This window comes from Hyla sarda, chromosome 4 (assembly GCF_029499605.1).
Source record: "Hyla sarda isolate aHylSar1 chromosome 4, aHylSar1.hap1, whole genome shotgun sequence".
NCBI classification, from domain to species: domain Eukaryota; kingdom Metazoa; phylum Chordata; class Amphibia; order Anura; family Hylidae; genus Hyla; species Hyla sarda.
Genome location: NC_079192.1, coordinates 144,387,861 through 144,403,600, shown reverse-complemented (window position 1 = coordinate 144,403,600; position 15,740 = coordinate 144,387,861). Strand labels below are relative to the sequence as shown.

General features: G+C 44.2%; 1 protein-coding gene across 1 annotated transcript; it reads left to right on the top strand.

The window, feature by feature from the left end:
- Positions 1-1,303: 1,303 nt before the first annotated feature.
- BCL2L10 (BCL2 like 10) lies at positions 1,304-10,466 on the top strand. Its single transcript, XM_056572324.1, has 2 exons — positions 1,304-1,864; positions 9,688-10,466. The coding sequence occupies exons 1-2, from the start codon at positions 1,475-1,477 to the stop codon at positions 9,814-9,816; spliced, it is 519 nt and encodes a 172-aa protein (XP_056428299.1). The 5' UTR covers positions 1,304-1,474; the 3' UTR covers positions 9,817-10,466.
- Positions 10,467-15,740: the final 5,274 nt, after the last annotated feature.

Sequence of the window (15,740 nt, the reverse complement as noted above, 5' to 3'; positions counted from 1 at the left end):
TAATGTTCTGCATATCTTTTTTCTTTCTCTCATTTTCTTGAAACAGAAATTCTAAAAATGCAAGTTATTCTCATAATCTCACATGATAATGTCCCTATCCCCTTAAGGTTTTTCCATTTTTGCACTTTCATTTTTTCCTAATCAAATCATAATTCTTTCAATTTTTCACCTAGAAATCCATATGATTGCTTATTTTTTGCGCCACCAATTCTACTTTGTAATGACATCAGTCTTTTTACCCAAAAATCTACAGATTACAAAAATTTGTGCGACCAATCTGAAGAAAAAACAACATTTTGTAACTTTTGGGGGCTTCCGTTTCTATGCAGTACATGTGTGACATCACAACTCCCTTGTGCCGTCATGCTCCACCCTCTCAATGCAAGTTTATGGGAGGGGGCGTGGCAAGTTAAAAATCAAAAGTGTGAATGGGAGTGAATGCCATAGAAGTCTATGGGCTTTAATTTGAGGCGGAATTCTGCTGAGTGAATAGACCTTTAGGCTAGGTTCAGACTACGGAATCTCCGGGCAGAAAGTTTCCGCCAGGAGATTCCGTGTGTGGCCAGTGCCTACTGAATCAGTCGGCACTAGGACCGTGCATCCAATAGACTACAATGTGTTCCGCGAGTATTTCCGCCTGAAGAATGAGCAACCCCTTTCTTCAGGCAGAAATTTCCAAGCGGATTCTCCGTTCACAAATTCCGCTTCACAAATTCCGAAGTGTGAATTTGTGAAGGGAAACCCATTCACTATACAGTACGTTTTAGCAAGCGGAATTTTCGCCTGCAATTTCAAAGTGGAATTGCAGATGGAAATTCTGTAGTCTGAACCTAGCCTTAACCCTCATCCCACAGAGAAACTAGGAAGGGGTTAATGGGCCAGCCGGGGGGCCTCAGTGACTTTTTATTTACAGAAGGAAATGACAGAGAGCTCAGGACTTCCCCGTCTGGATTCTCTGTGACACAATGCAGAGTGTTATGTGTGAGAACAATCCCCGGAATGCTTCACCGCTGGAACCGAGCAGAAAACGTCACCTGGCCTAGCACGGAGCCGTCACGTGAGCCGTGTGCTGCGATGACGTCACGAAAGGACGGGAACGCCGTGTTCCCAGCTGTCAGGCGGTGGGAGCACGTATTGTTCTCGTGTCATTGTCTCCAGCGTCACCAGCAGAGGGCGTGCGGCGCGCTCATCCCACACACAATGAATAAGATTCTTGAATGGAGAAGGGGGCGGTGCTCGCAGCCAATCAGCGGAGGGGGGCGTGCGGCACATAAAACGCTCGTCCTATAAACAAAAGGTGGCGGTGACTTGATTTTATTCAATCATAGCAGACAGGACCATCCCGGAGCGTGTGAACTGCGCCTAGAGGCCATCCGGGAAAGGGCCATTGTTATAGCGCACGAGCACCGGCAGGGGGCGTGGTCTGGAGCTCTTATATGGAGTGATCCCCGTTGTTGGCTCTTATCCTGAGAATATGTCTGAGCAGCTAGAGAAGGAGACTGGCGTCCTGCTGGAGGACTACTTCCAGCGCTGCCTGGGCCAGGTGCCCCCCCAGCCCACGCACCCCGCTGCCGAAGCCCTATGGCGGGTGGCGCAGGAGGTTCAGCTCGGGAACAGCGCCTTATTCCGGTCGTGCGAGGAATTGGACGTGGAGCCCTGCACTATCCTGGAGCGTGTGGCCCCTGAGGTGGCCCTGGATGGGGGACTGAACTGGGGGCGGGTGGTCGTGCTCATCGCGTTCGCTGGGACCCTGGTACAGAGGCACAAAAGACGCAAAGCGGGGACCCCCCGGGAGCTGGCGGGGGTGCTGAGCCGATTCCTGGGCAGAGAGCATGGTGACTGGCTGCAGAGGAGCGGAGGCTGGGTAAGGGCACCCACCTATTACTATGGCATCTGTACATATGGGTAGGAGACTACTACTCTCAGTATAACTAGATGACTCCCAGTCTGCCTAGCCATGCTGGGAGTTGTAGTTTTTCCACAGCTGGAAAGCTAGAGCGCTGGGGTAGTGTTTCCCAACCAGGGTGTCTCCAGCTGTTGCAAAACTACAACTCTCAGCATGCCCGGTGGCTGAGCATGCTGGGAGTTGTAGTTTTGCAACAGCTGGAGGCTCTCTAAATGGGAAACACTGGTCTAATAGCCTTTGACCGTTTAGGCAGGCAGGGAGTTGTAGTTCTGAAACAGCTGGAGGCACCCTGCTTGGGCAACACTGATCTATTAGTCTTTGGCTGTCTGAGCATGCTGGGAGTTGTAGTTCTGCAACAGCTGGAGGCACCCTGGTTGGGTAACACTGATCTAAAGTGTTTCGGCTATCCAGGCATGCTGGGAGTTGTAGTTCTGCAACAGCTGGAGGCTCCCTAAATGGGGAAACACTGGTCTAATAGCCTTTGGCCGTTTAGGCATGCTGGGAGTCGTAGTTCTGCAACAGCTGGAGGCGCCCTGGTTGGGTAACACTGATCTAAAGTGTTTCGGCTGTCCAGGCATGCTGGGAGTTGTAGTTCTGCAACAGCTGGAGGCCCCTTTTTTTTGGGAAACACTCTGTATGATGAGAACTATTTGTATCCCTGATGGATTAAATCAATTCACGTGCTTAAAAAAAGAGAAGTAACCCCCAGCCTTGTGCGTCGTCCAGAACAATCCATGTGATGGTGGCTGCTCCTTGGCACAGAACTGGATGACCGCGCAGCATGTGGGTGGTTATTGCTGCCTGCCAGGCCAATCCGTGCTGCGCCATGTGGGACGACCCATGAGTCAGACTGAAAGCATTTCATGTGGAAGTTGGCTCATTCTTGGCTCGCTGCGCTTTATGATCCTTTTAGAGTTCTATTTTAGCCCAGAAATCCGCTCTGATCTGTGGCTTGTATAGGAAAGTTCTTATCAGACATTTAGGTGAGGTCGGTGACTCAGATTAAGGAATTCCGAAGGCAGCGCTTGTATTCTATGCAGACCGGAATCCGATATTCAATGCTTTAATGGAAGGGTTTCCCAACCAGTGTCATTTGGCTGTTGCAAAACTACAACTCCCAGCATGCCCGGACAGCCAAAGGCTGTCCGGGCATGCTGGGAGTTGTAGTTTTGCAACAGCTAGAGACACAATAGTTAGAAAATACTGCCTAGGTATCCGAACCGTGTACCTCCAGCTGTTGCAAAACCGCAACTCCCAGCATGTGCTGTCCAGGCATGTTGGGAGTTGTAGTTTTGTAACATCTGGAGGACCACAGTTTGGAGACAACTGCTTTGGGTGCTTGGCAATAGGTTTGTTGATAGCTGTTTGGGTATTCCATGTCCTGGTACATCCATATGGGGCAGATCGGTAGTCCTAGATAGCCTTACCCACAGGGTCAATGCAGAAAAGCTTCGGGGACCAACCTGGGTTCACACCACATTTTTGCAATACAGTTTTCAAACCGTACGAAACCGTATTGAAAAACGTATGCATTGACTCCATTGAAAAATGTATGCCAAAAGATGCATCCGTTTTGCGTCTTGTACAGTTTTGTCCGTTTATTATTATTATTTTTTTTTTCATGTACCCAAAACCTTAGCCTACCACGGTTTTTGTTCCGGGTGAAAAACCGTATTGCACGTATACATTTAAGAATAAAAAATGTATTTAAATTTTTTAACATGGGAACCGTATGTGCTTACGATATCATCCATTTTGCACCACACGGATTTTGACTTTGCACAGTTTTTTTTTTCTTGGAATTTCAATCAAACAAGTGAAACTTTATTCATGATGGAGTGAAAAGTTAAAAACGTATCCCTTAAAAAAAAAAAAAAAAAAAAAAAATTTACGGATGCAACTGGACATCATTTTTCAAGCCGTGTACGGAGTAAAATTTGTACACACGTTTTGATAGTTTATTCAGGCTTTTCGGAAACTTTATTTTATTTTTATTTCTTTTTTTAATCAAAAACCTGATACGGGAACTGTATTGCAAAAACGTGGTGTGAACCCAGCCTCCCCTGTTGTGACTTGGCACAGGGAGACACTGTTATGGCTGGAGGTTTCGTGCCCGTTTTGGTTTCACCCACTTTGTCTTCCAGATGAATGGGAGTTTTGTTATATTCTGGTCCATTTTGGAACGTCTCTAAAATATGGTTTGTGTTTATTACCATAACTGTTTTGGAGCCACAGCTCGGTTTATGGTAGATTTGCCACCGTGCTCTCTGCTGACACCTCTGTCCATGTCAGGAACTGTCCAGAGCAGGGATAAATCCCCATAGCAATCCCTATCCTGCTCTAGACAGTTCCTGACATGAACAGAGGTGTCAGCAGAGAGCACTGTGGTCAGAGAGAAAAGAACAATTCAATTTCCTCTGGAGCATACAGCAGCTGATGACTCCTGTAAGGATTAAGATTTTTTTTTTTAATAGAAATAATTTACAAATCTATATTACTTTCTGGCACCAGTTGGTTTGAGAAAAATTTGTTATCTACCAGAGGACCCCTTTAATGCATATGTAGAAATATTAGTTCACCTCCCTTCCTTTTCATCCACCTGTGCCCCTGCCTTTCACCTTCTGGATTGAACTTGATGGACATGTGTCTTTTTGTTTTCAGCCGTACTATGTAAGGATCTGGAGACACCAGGACTAGATGTCCTAGAGCGGGGCATACCTCTTGTTAGCTGGTCCTCCACTCACATGATAGGTGAAGCATTTACGGGTTTATAACCCAATCTCCCCCCCCCCCCCCCCCCCCCTTCCGAAGGCTGCATTCACACCACATTTTGTACATACGGGTGCCGTATCGGGCAGGGGGAGGGGCAAACCAGGCGCTCCCGTACCCCGGACGGATCAGCCCGTGACTCCATTTACTTTAATGAGCCAACCGGAGTAAAACGGTGACTCCAGTCGGCTCAGTTTTGACCCGTATGTGGTTTCCTGACCGGACCTAAAACCGTGGTATACGGGTACGGGAGCGCCCGGTTTGCCCCTCCTCCTGCCGGGATCCGGCACACGTATGTACAAAACGTGGTGTGAATGCAGCCTTATATTGGCGACTTCAGTTCCCTTGTCAGGTATTGCAGCCCTCTTCTGTCTATTTTCCCAGCTGTAATAAGTTAGCTGACCAAAAGCTATCCCTGCACATACTGAGATATAAGGACATAGGAGGACATGTATCAAAGATTTTACCCCTGTTTTGTGTGTATTTTTTGCGCAAAATTTTGCGCAAGCCCTTTTTTTGCGCAATTTTTTTGCGCACGTTTTGGTAGAGCATGTCCTCCAGATGTGGCTGAATCAGGGTACCTTGGAGTGACATCTATAGTACACATGGATTTATTAACTGCGTACTTTTTTTTTTTTTACACCAAAAAGTTTGCCGCAAGAGCTGTTTTTTTTTGCGCAAATATAAGCCATCTTGGACTTAACGTAGCAAGATGCTCTAAATCATCGATTCTATTTTCCAAAGAGTGGATTTAGGAGATTACTATATTTACCCGCAATTTATGAAGCTCATTGCACTTGATTGATAAATTTAGCGCTTCTGTGCATTAATTTAGAATTCGGGAAAAGGAGTAAACTGCTTCTACCATACACCAATAATGATACATGTCCCCCATAGTGTATCTGCTCAGTGACCTCCGTTATTGGGTATCTTGGAGGTTGACAGCTGGTATCGCCAATCTGGACCATGGTGACGAACATAGAATGCATCCTCCCATTGTTACCATTCACCCAAAAACTCTAACCGTTTGGTTCTAAGCGACTTTACACTCAGGTTATTTTCCTCCATGCACTTTGCAGCAGATGACAATTGGGGCTGTTTGCACCTGGACGGTGTCAGTAGGGACTTTCCTCACTTCTGGTCCATGACGGTAAATCTGCTGTAGTCGATTCTCGCTTCTCTGACGTGTGGAATAGATGCAGAATGCATAAGTTTCCCTATTGATTCTTGAATACGCCAGATTGTCTGGTGGAATAGTAGGGGGTTTTCTAGCTCCACGTGGAAACTACACGATTGTCATGTGACGTCATTGGTAGGATGTAGGAGTGTGCCGTCTTGTATGGCTGTAACCATTGGTCATGGGATGGGGCCGGTGGTATTTTGGTGGTAGCATCTTGTGGACCGTATGAAAAATCCTGCCATAGTCTAGGGCAGTGGACTCTAAACTGTGGCCCTCCAGATGTTGCAGAACTACAACAGCATGGTGAGAGTTGTAGTGTAATATTCCCCATACTTTTCCTCATACCGGTTACCAATTCCCAATCATGCTGGGAGTGGTAGTTTTGCAACAGCTGGAGAGCTGCGGCACTGGTGTGGCTATTAAATCATTGTTTCCTAACCAGGGTGTGTCTATAGCTGTTTCAAAACTACAACTCCCAGCATGCCCGGACAGCCGTTGGCTGTCCGGGCATGCTGGGAGTTGTAGTTTTGCAACGTCTGGAGGGCCACAATTTGGACACCACTGTCCCAGGGCATTATTTGTCAACTCAAGGCTGCTCGACAGGTAAAGTTATCAGGGTTTCTTAAAGGGGTAGTCTGGTGAAAAACTTTTTATTTTTATTTTATTTTTTAAATCAACTGGTACAAGAAACAGATTTGTAAATTACTTCTATTAAAAATTCTTAATCCTTCCAGTACCCATCAGCTGCTGTATACTACAGAGGAAATTTATTTTTCTTTTGGGATTTTTCTGTCACGACCACAATGCTCTCTGCTGACACCTCTGTCCATTTTAGAAACTGTCCAGAGCAGCATATGTTTGCTATGGGGATTTTCTCCTGCTCTGGACAGTTCCTGACATAGACAGAGGTGTCAGCAGAGAGCACTGTGGTCGTGACAGAAAGTAAATCCAAAAAGAGAATTTCCTCTGTAGTATACAGCTGCTAATAAATACTGGAAGGATTAAGATTTTTTTTAATAGAAGTCATTTACAAATCTGTTTAACTTTAAAATAAAAATAAAAAAATAAAAAATTTCACCAGATTAACCCTTTAAGTAATACAAGTTGGTATAGTTGTGCTCATTACATCTTACATCTTTATATGGGGGCCTTGAGGTTTGGAGTTGATAAACCCTGTTCTATGAGCTGCCAGAAGTAACATTTACCTTATTGGTTCACGGTGGCTAAGGCCTCGTTCACACTACGGAATCTCCGCTAGCGGAGATTCTGCCTGGTTGCCGCCGCCGAAGTTACTTTGTCGCTAGGGCCGCGGGGCACTGAGCCGTCGCCATCGACTGCTATGCAGTGCTCGCGGAATCCACGCAAAGAATGAACATGTTCTTTCTTTGTGCAGAACAATTTCAGTGGCGGAATTGTCCGCCGCAGAAATTCCGCAGTGTGAACTGGTTTCTGAAACCCATTCACACTGTTATGTTCACACCGCGGAATTCCGTAATGTGAACATAACCTAACACCGACAGTTGTGTCTGTACTAGACCGGATAGGCAGTATGGAAGGAAAGAAGCATCGGCAAGATGTTTCATATGGTAACAAGATGTGCCTGGAAATTTCATATTGTAGTGTTGGCAACGTAAAGCCTTTTTACTACATAGGAGCTTTTTTTTCATTGTGGGGTGAGAAACTTCCGGAATGTTCTAGAAATCTAGAGTTAGGGAAAATCATTTGGTTCAGAGAATAAAGGTGGCTCGACCGTGGTAATGACAAGAAGTGTAGACAGCGTTTGAAATTCTACTCCCCATCGGCATGGAAGAGGTTAATGAGAATCATTAAGGCAGAAAAAGTTATGTTTGCACAAATGAATTGAGTTCCGGAAGGTATTGAGGGTATAACTTGTTTACGTGGTCCTCTGCCAAGCAGCGTACAAACAGAACCATCTGGAGCTTATTGCTTCCATGCTCCATTTTGCTGAATAAGGATCCAGTCAACAGCTGCTCTATTCCCAATCGCTGGTCCACTAGACAGTCTGTGTTGTATAGTCTTCTGCCACAATGTCTTAAAAGGGGACAAAATGCACGTCCAGTCCTTAGTTGGGTTCAAATGTAGTATCTTATTCGGGGTACAGTGGCGAACAGTCATTACTATGTAAAATGTATATCCATGTAAGGGTGGATTTAAAGGGGTACTCCATTTGAAAACTTTTAATTATTTTTAATCAACTGATGCCAGCAAGTTAAATAGATTTGTAAATTACTTCTATATAAAAAAAAAATCTTAATCCTTCCAGTACTTATTAGCGGCTGTATATTACAGAGGAAATGCTTTTCTTTTTGGATTTATTTTCTGTCATGACCACAGTGCTCTCTGCTGACACCTCTGTCCATGTCAGGAACTGTCCAGAGCAGGAGAAAATCGCCATAGCAAACATATGCTGCGCTGGACAGTTCTTAAAATGGACAGAGATGTCAGCAGAGAGCACTGTGGTCGTGACAGAAAAGAAATCCAAAAAGAAAAGCATTTCCTCTGTATTACACAGCTGCTAATGAGTACTGTAAGTTTAAGAATTTTTAATAGAAGTCATTTACAAATCTTAACTTTCTGGCATCAGTTGATTTAAAAAAAAGTTTTTCCACCGGAGTACCCCTTTAAGTCAATGGGCAGCAAATCTGCAGAAGATCTGCAGCAAAAATATGCATGTGTGAATGCACCCAAAGATAGTTACCCAACCTGTGGCTCTTTAGCTGTTACAAAACTATACGGCTATGTTCACACATCAGAATTTCCGAGCGGAGATTCTGCAGCAGTATAGCCCTATTGAATTAAACAGGGTTCTGCTTCGCAGTGCACATAGCAGAATTTCCGTGCCAGATGTCTCTGGTGTGGAAATTTAAATTCCGGTGACATGTCCATTCTTTCTGCGGACTCTGCATGGAATGCATTGCCATCTATGAAGCAGCGCATTCCCATGCGGTCCTAGTGCCGGCTGTTTGTAGAATGTCTGCACAGAGATTTTCCGTGCGTACACTGTGACGTCTGAATGAATGTAGCCTGACTCGCAACTTTGAAGGGAGTTGTGGTTTTGTAGTTTTCCCACAGTTGGAAAGCTACAGGTTGGGAAACACTGACTTGTGGTAATACCCTGAGGTTTCTAGCTCTTTGCTTCTTAGTTGATGCCATAGGGTTAAAGGGGTTATCCAGGAAAAAAAAACTTTTTATCTATCAATCAACTGGCTCCAGAAAGTTAAACAGATTTGTAAATTACTTCTATTAAAAAATCTCAATCCTTTCAGTACTTATGAGCTTCTGAAGTTAAGGTTGTTGTTTTCTGTCTAAGTTCTCTCTGATGACACCTGTCTCGGGAACCGCCCAGTGTAGAAGAGGTTTGCTATGGAGATTAGGTTCTAAACTGGGCGTTTCCCGAGACAGGTGTCATCAGAGAGCACTTAGACAGACAAGAACAACCTTAACTTCAGAAGGTCATATGGACTGAAAGGATTAAGATTTTTTAATAGAAGTAATTTACAAATCTGTTTAAAGGGGTTGTGCGCTGCCCTGACTTTCGGAGCTCCGCTCACAGCGTCCAGAAGTTCATTACTCCGAACGCTGTGTGCGGGCTTCCGTGTTCGCGCCCGGCCCCTCGTGACGTCTCGCCCGCCCCCTCTACCAAAGTCTATGGGAAGGGGGCGTGACAGCGGCCACGCCCCCTTCCCATAGACTTTCGTTGAGGGGGTGGGTGAGATAGAAATTTTTTTTTTCCTGGATAACCCCTTTAACTCTAAGCTTTCCCTGTTTTTCACTTATTCACGTCATTAACCAAATGTTTCTCTATTTTTAGGAGGGTTTTCAAAACTTCAGCAACAAAGGCAACCAAAGAGGACAAGAGAACAGTCATTTTTCCAGTGCCCTGATGGCCGCGGCCGGAGTTGGACTTGCTGGATTAGTTTTTCTTCTGGCAGTAAGATGAACTTTGGAATCAGGAAATAGACTTCTTTTTGGCCCATGAGATCATCTGAAGCTTTGGCTCCGCCATTGATACCAAAGACCTAATATAAAGGACAGCAGCTGGCGCTTTGTCTTTACTATTGTTGCATTGTAAATGCACAGATACGTGACCACCAAGTAACTACATAGCACTTTTTGCCATTAAAAGGATTGGAATTCCTTTGTAGACCTACAGAACGGAGTTGTTATTAAAGTTGTAGTGATTGGTAACGGAAGAAAACCCTACAGAAGGGTGAAAATCAATTATGTAATTTCATTACGAAGTAAACTGTTCTGGAATTCGCAGATCGAGCACTTTTGCGTAGATTTTACAAGTAAATTCTATTTATTTAGGGGGATATGTTATTTTAAAATCTTTCAGTATTTAGGTACGCTGTTACAATAAAGTACAGACCATTGTAAATCCTACATTGTAGTTTACATCACCTTCAGTGTTGGATTCTTGGATGCTTCCCCAGTGTCCATATAAGCTGGGACTACAAATAACATCCAGCATGTGTGTCAAGGTCATAGGCCTCATGATGTAGTCAGTAGAGATGAGCGAACTTACAGTAAATTCGATTCGTCACGAACTTCTCGGCTTGGCAGTTGATGACTTTTCCTGCTTAAATTGGTTCAGCTTTCCGGTGCTCTGTTGGGCTGGAAAATTTGGATACAGTCCTAGGAGACTCTTTCCTAAGACTGTATCCACCTTTTCCAGTCCACCGGAGCACCGGAAAGCTGAACTAATTTACGCAGGAAAAGTCATCAACTGTAAAATCGTCAGCACATGTAAAATCTACTAGTAGAAATTAGGAAATTAATTTGCCTTTACCCTATGGCAGTGGTCTTCAACCTGCGGACCACCCATGGCCGATGGCTGTCCGGGCATGCTGGAAGTTGTAGTTTTGCAACATCTGGAGGTCCACAGGTTGAAGACCACTGCCCTATGGTATAACAGATCAGACAAGTTTAATTTGCTCAGTGCATCCTTATGGTTGACAAAAAGGGCACAACACTTGTATAACTGTCACATTTTCCTAATTTCTTTTTTTTTTTTTTCTGGTCTGCTTATTATGACCTGAACATCCTAATAGTCCATTGTATAAATGGAGACTGTTCGCATTGTGAAATGCACACTATAGAGATGGGGATTGTACCATCAAATCCCTTTGTTTTGGTCACTATGCATCCAGTGTTAAAAGTAAAGCTTCACTTAAAAAACTGGGTTCAACCAAAACGCTTAAAGGGGTTATACTATATTGTATATCTCTCTCAATCAACTGGCTCCAGAAAGTTAAACAGATTTGTAAATTACTTCTATAAAAAAAAAAAATCTTAATCCTTTCAATACTTATGAGCTGATGAAGTTGAGTTGTTCTTTTCTGTCTAAGTGCTCTCTGATGACAAGTGTCTCGGGAAACGCCCTGTTTAGAAGAGGTTTGCTATGGGGATTTGGGGCGGTTCCCGGGACACGTGTCATCAGAGAGCACTTAGACAGACAGAAAAGAACAACTCAACTTCATCAGCTCATAAGTACTGAAAGGATTAAGATTTTTTTTTAATAGAAGTAATTTACAAATCTGTTTAACTTTTCTGGAGCCAGTTGATGTATATAAAAAGTGTTTTCCTGGATAACCCCTTTAAGTTCATTTATGGGCTGAATTGATATTGCAACTGTAGCAGAAAATAGTAGTTTCCCCCCCCCCTTATTAAATGCAATAAAGGGAGGAAAAAACCTTCATGTTGAAAAGTTTTCGTGCAGACAATGACTGGACAATAACAAGTAAATTCATTTGCTATATTTAAGCCTGAGTGTGTACAAGAACACTTGTTTTTATATATTATTTTTTAAATCTTGTAAGAAAGTGAGAATTTTTGATAAATATTTCACTGTTTAATTGTGTAGTCTGTAATGAGAAATAATCATATTTATGCAAGACAGTCATATACTTTGTAGTGCTCAAAGGGATCAGGAATCTCTTTGTGTTTTTGTTTAACTTTAATATATTGTGCCCATAAATATCATGTATAATACTTGGAATGTACAGTATTTTTTACTGTTTTAATGCTTAATAAATTGTGCACATTTGGCACTCCCTGGACTGGTCATTATATTGTGAACGATCAATTCATTAGAACCTGGTGTTACTCTTCACAGTAGTCTCTGGGGGGCAGGGAGAGGTTTTGCAGGGTATCATATCAGCTATTAGTACTTTAAGTAGGACAAAAAAAAATGTTAAAACACACTAGAAAACGGGAACAATAAAAAACACAAACTTTTTTTCCCCCAACATTCCATGCTTTATTATGTAAAAATAAACAAAATCTACACATATTTAGAATCGCTTTTGTCTAGAATGATCCCTATTATAAACAGTTATTTTTGTAAAAACATTGCCAGAATTGCTCTGACCGCGCACGCTGTTGCCATGCACTTTCCCACAATTCCTCTTGCTTACATGCACAGTGGAGACCAACTGCCATCAACTTCAGGAGACAGCAGTTGGACTGAACATGTGACCACTTCAGTGAGTCGTAACCAAGGGCAACAGTTAAAGGGGTTCTCCGGTGCTTAGACATCTTATGCCCTATCCAAAGGATAGGGGATAAGATGCCTGATCGCAGGAGTCCGCCGCTGGGGACCCCGGGATCTTGCATGCGGCACCCCGTTTGTAATCAGTCCCCGGAGCGTGTTCGCTCCGGGTCTGATTACCAACGACCACAAGGCCGGCGGTGTGTGACGTCACGCCTCCGCCCCCGTGTGACGTCACGCTCCGCCCCTCAATGCAGGCCTACGGGAGGGGGCGTGACCGCTATCACGCCCCCTCCCGTAGGCTTGCATTGAGGGGCGGAGCGTGATGTCACACGCCGCCGGCCTTGTGGTCGTCGGTAATCAGACCCGGAGCGAACACTCTTCGGGGACTGATTACAAACGGGGTGCCGCGTGCAAGATCCTGGGGGTCCCCAGCGGGACTCCCGCGAAAAGGCATCTTATCCCCTATCCTTTGGATAGGGGATAAGATGTCTAAGCACCGGAGAACCCCTTTAAAACAAAGCAGGCACATGGGAGATTAGTAACCCTATATCTCTCAAACATTTACATTTTCAGAAATAAGCAGATGTCCAGCGCAGGATAACGTGCAAATAAAAGTAGATTCTTTATTCAAGCCACAAGACAGCAGGACACAAAGTAACGCGTTTCAGCCGGTATAACCAGCCTTACTCATAGTCCTTTTCAGAAATGCCTTGTGCTTTTGAAATATCTTTTTAATTTAACAAAATGCATCAGTTTAGAGCGTTTTTTTTTTTCTTAATGAGACAACCCCTTTTAAGACCTTACTGTGTCCCTGATCGATCGAACTTTCGCCGTGTCTCTGCGACATGCATATGGTATGCTTCATGCACAATGGGGGAGATTTTATTTTCAGAGACCTTTAAAAAATTTTTTTGAAAAGGCCTCTGAAAAATGAAAGTGGTTGCTAAGAGTAACTCGGCAATGTTTCCTCTAGACAGGGTTTGATAAATCTCCCCACCCTATGTACTTTTTTGACTTGTAAGGGCACTTTTTTTAAAAATTTTTTTATTTATTTATTTTCTCTCCACTAGTTTTCAATGTGGTCAGTCCATTTTTCTTTTGGATGTGGTTGCCAGGATTAAGGCTGGAATTCCACTTTGTGTGTTTTATTTTATTAATTTTTTTTTTGGGGGGGAAACTCCAATTCTGCCGCATGGCATTTTTCCAGCCAAAACCCCCCCCCCCCGCTGCGGACAGATTTTAGCTGTAAATCAATGAGAAATTGCAAAATTCTTTTTCTACTTGGCGTTTTTTTTTTCTATCCTTTTAGCGTATTTTTAAAAAAAATTTTTATTTCCCTGAAATTGTCACCTTCTTTCTCCCAAAGGAGTCTATGGGAGTAAATAAATGCCAAGAAAAACGCAATGTGTTCCCCCCCACCAATTCAAAGAAGTTTATTAAACAAATCAAATAATGACTATGACCTAGGTAAGCAAACATTGCAGAGTAGCAACGGCCTGGTGGGCCAAAATATAGAATGAAGCAAAATATACAGGTAACAATGAGGTGAAAGAACAATAAAACAAATATGCTAAAGCATGAATACACCCCAGGGTAAAAGGCGATGTCCAGCTGCCAGGGCAGGGGTGTAGAAGCAATAAGGTGAAAAAGCAAGTAAGGATACAGGGCTACCCAAGTACGTGGGCGGAAAAGAAAGTGGAAGAGGAACTACAGATTACAAACCTGAGATGGCACATCAGACACAGAAGTGCTATATAAAGGTATGAAAGAAAAACCTAAGGGGGACACACAAAAAGAACAGAGGAAAAGAGAAACCATAGAGAGACTAGACAAAGACGCTGGACAAAAGGATCCAGCCAGGATGGAAACCGACCACCAACTGACCTCTGTAGACACAAGGGAAGACAGCAGATCAAGGCCCACCGGTCCTAGCGAAGGAGCTGGTAACTGGGGGAGGAACAAAAGGACCATGGGAGCCAAGTTGTAGGACATCTAGTGACATCCTCGGGGTGGACCACCAAAAGTTCCATGTGTTTAATGTGTGTCACTTCAGTGAACCATTCCTCTAGCGAGGAATGGTCAGGGTTTTTCCAGCGCCTAGGAATTCTAGTTTAAGCGGTCAGAAGGAGATGTCTCGCGAGGGATTTTGCCTGCGCCATGGGGAACATATAAAGCAGGGCGGCCTCTGGAGTAAAAGGAACATGGACCCCAGTCACATCACGGACGACCTGTAGGATCGTCTGCCAAAAGGACAGGAGTTTGGGGCAACTCCACCAGATGTGCTTCATCGAACCCACGCCACTACCACATCGCCAGCATGAGCTCGGAACAGAAGGATACCAGGGGTTCAAAGAAGTCGGCACCCGATACAATCGAGAGAGAATTTTGTAGCTCTTCTCCTGTGCTTTCGTAGCTATGACAGCCTTGTGAGTGAGAAAAAAAAAGCACCAAGACCACTGATCAGATGTGAATGTCCTGCCCAATTCGGATTCCCAAGCACGAGAAAATGACGGAAGGGGTTCCGTTCTGAGGGCCATCACAAGGCTTTAGATGGCAGAAATGGAGTGACAAGGGTACGAGGAAGCTAGACATAGGCGCTCGAATGGAGTCAGGTTGCAGTGTAATGAAGCGCGCCCCGGGAGGCTAGAGTAGAAATGTCGTAGCTGGAGGTAGGCAAAGGGGGTGCGTTGAGATAATGGGCGTTCCTCCAGTAAGACATGCAGGGGCTTGAGCACACCTCCAGCTAGGACATGATGAAAACGGATAGGGTCGGACCAGGACGCCTCAAAGAAAGCACCTGTTCGGGAAGACCCAGGCGGGAGTTGCGGGTTGTCAGTAATAGGGAGGAGGTCCCCACCTCGATCAATGAGGCAAGCTCCCGACCCCGCGTGGTGCCAGGGTGACGCCATGTGGGTTTTAACTTTTTGGGACTTTAGCGATCCAAAAAAGTGTGCGGGCAGGGCCCTAAAAATGTAGTCGACAAAAATGCAATTTCAACTCAAATGCAAAAATGCCAGATGCAGGAAATTGCACTGGCGTTTTTTCTGGTGTTTTTTCAGTGAAAAAAAAAAAACAAGTGGAATCCTAGCCGTTGGATAACTGGTCAGGCTGACTTTGCATCTTTGCCTCGTAGTTGAGGTTTGAGTGACCATTGCTTGTGTTGTCAGACCTGATTTTTCTTTCTGTCTCTGACGTGAATTTTTTAAATTATAGTAACACTTAACATTCATACTTTGGGAATAGATTTTCAGTTGCAGACATTTTTGGAGCAAATCTGCTACATTTGAACAGTCCTATTAATGTTGTTTTCCTTACTGATCCAAACTCGCAGAAAAGAAGTCATGCTTTAATGGTTACTGGTACAAGGG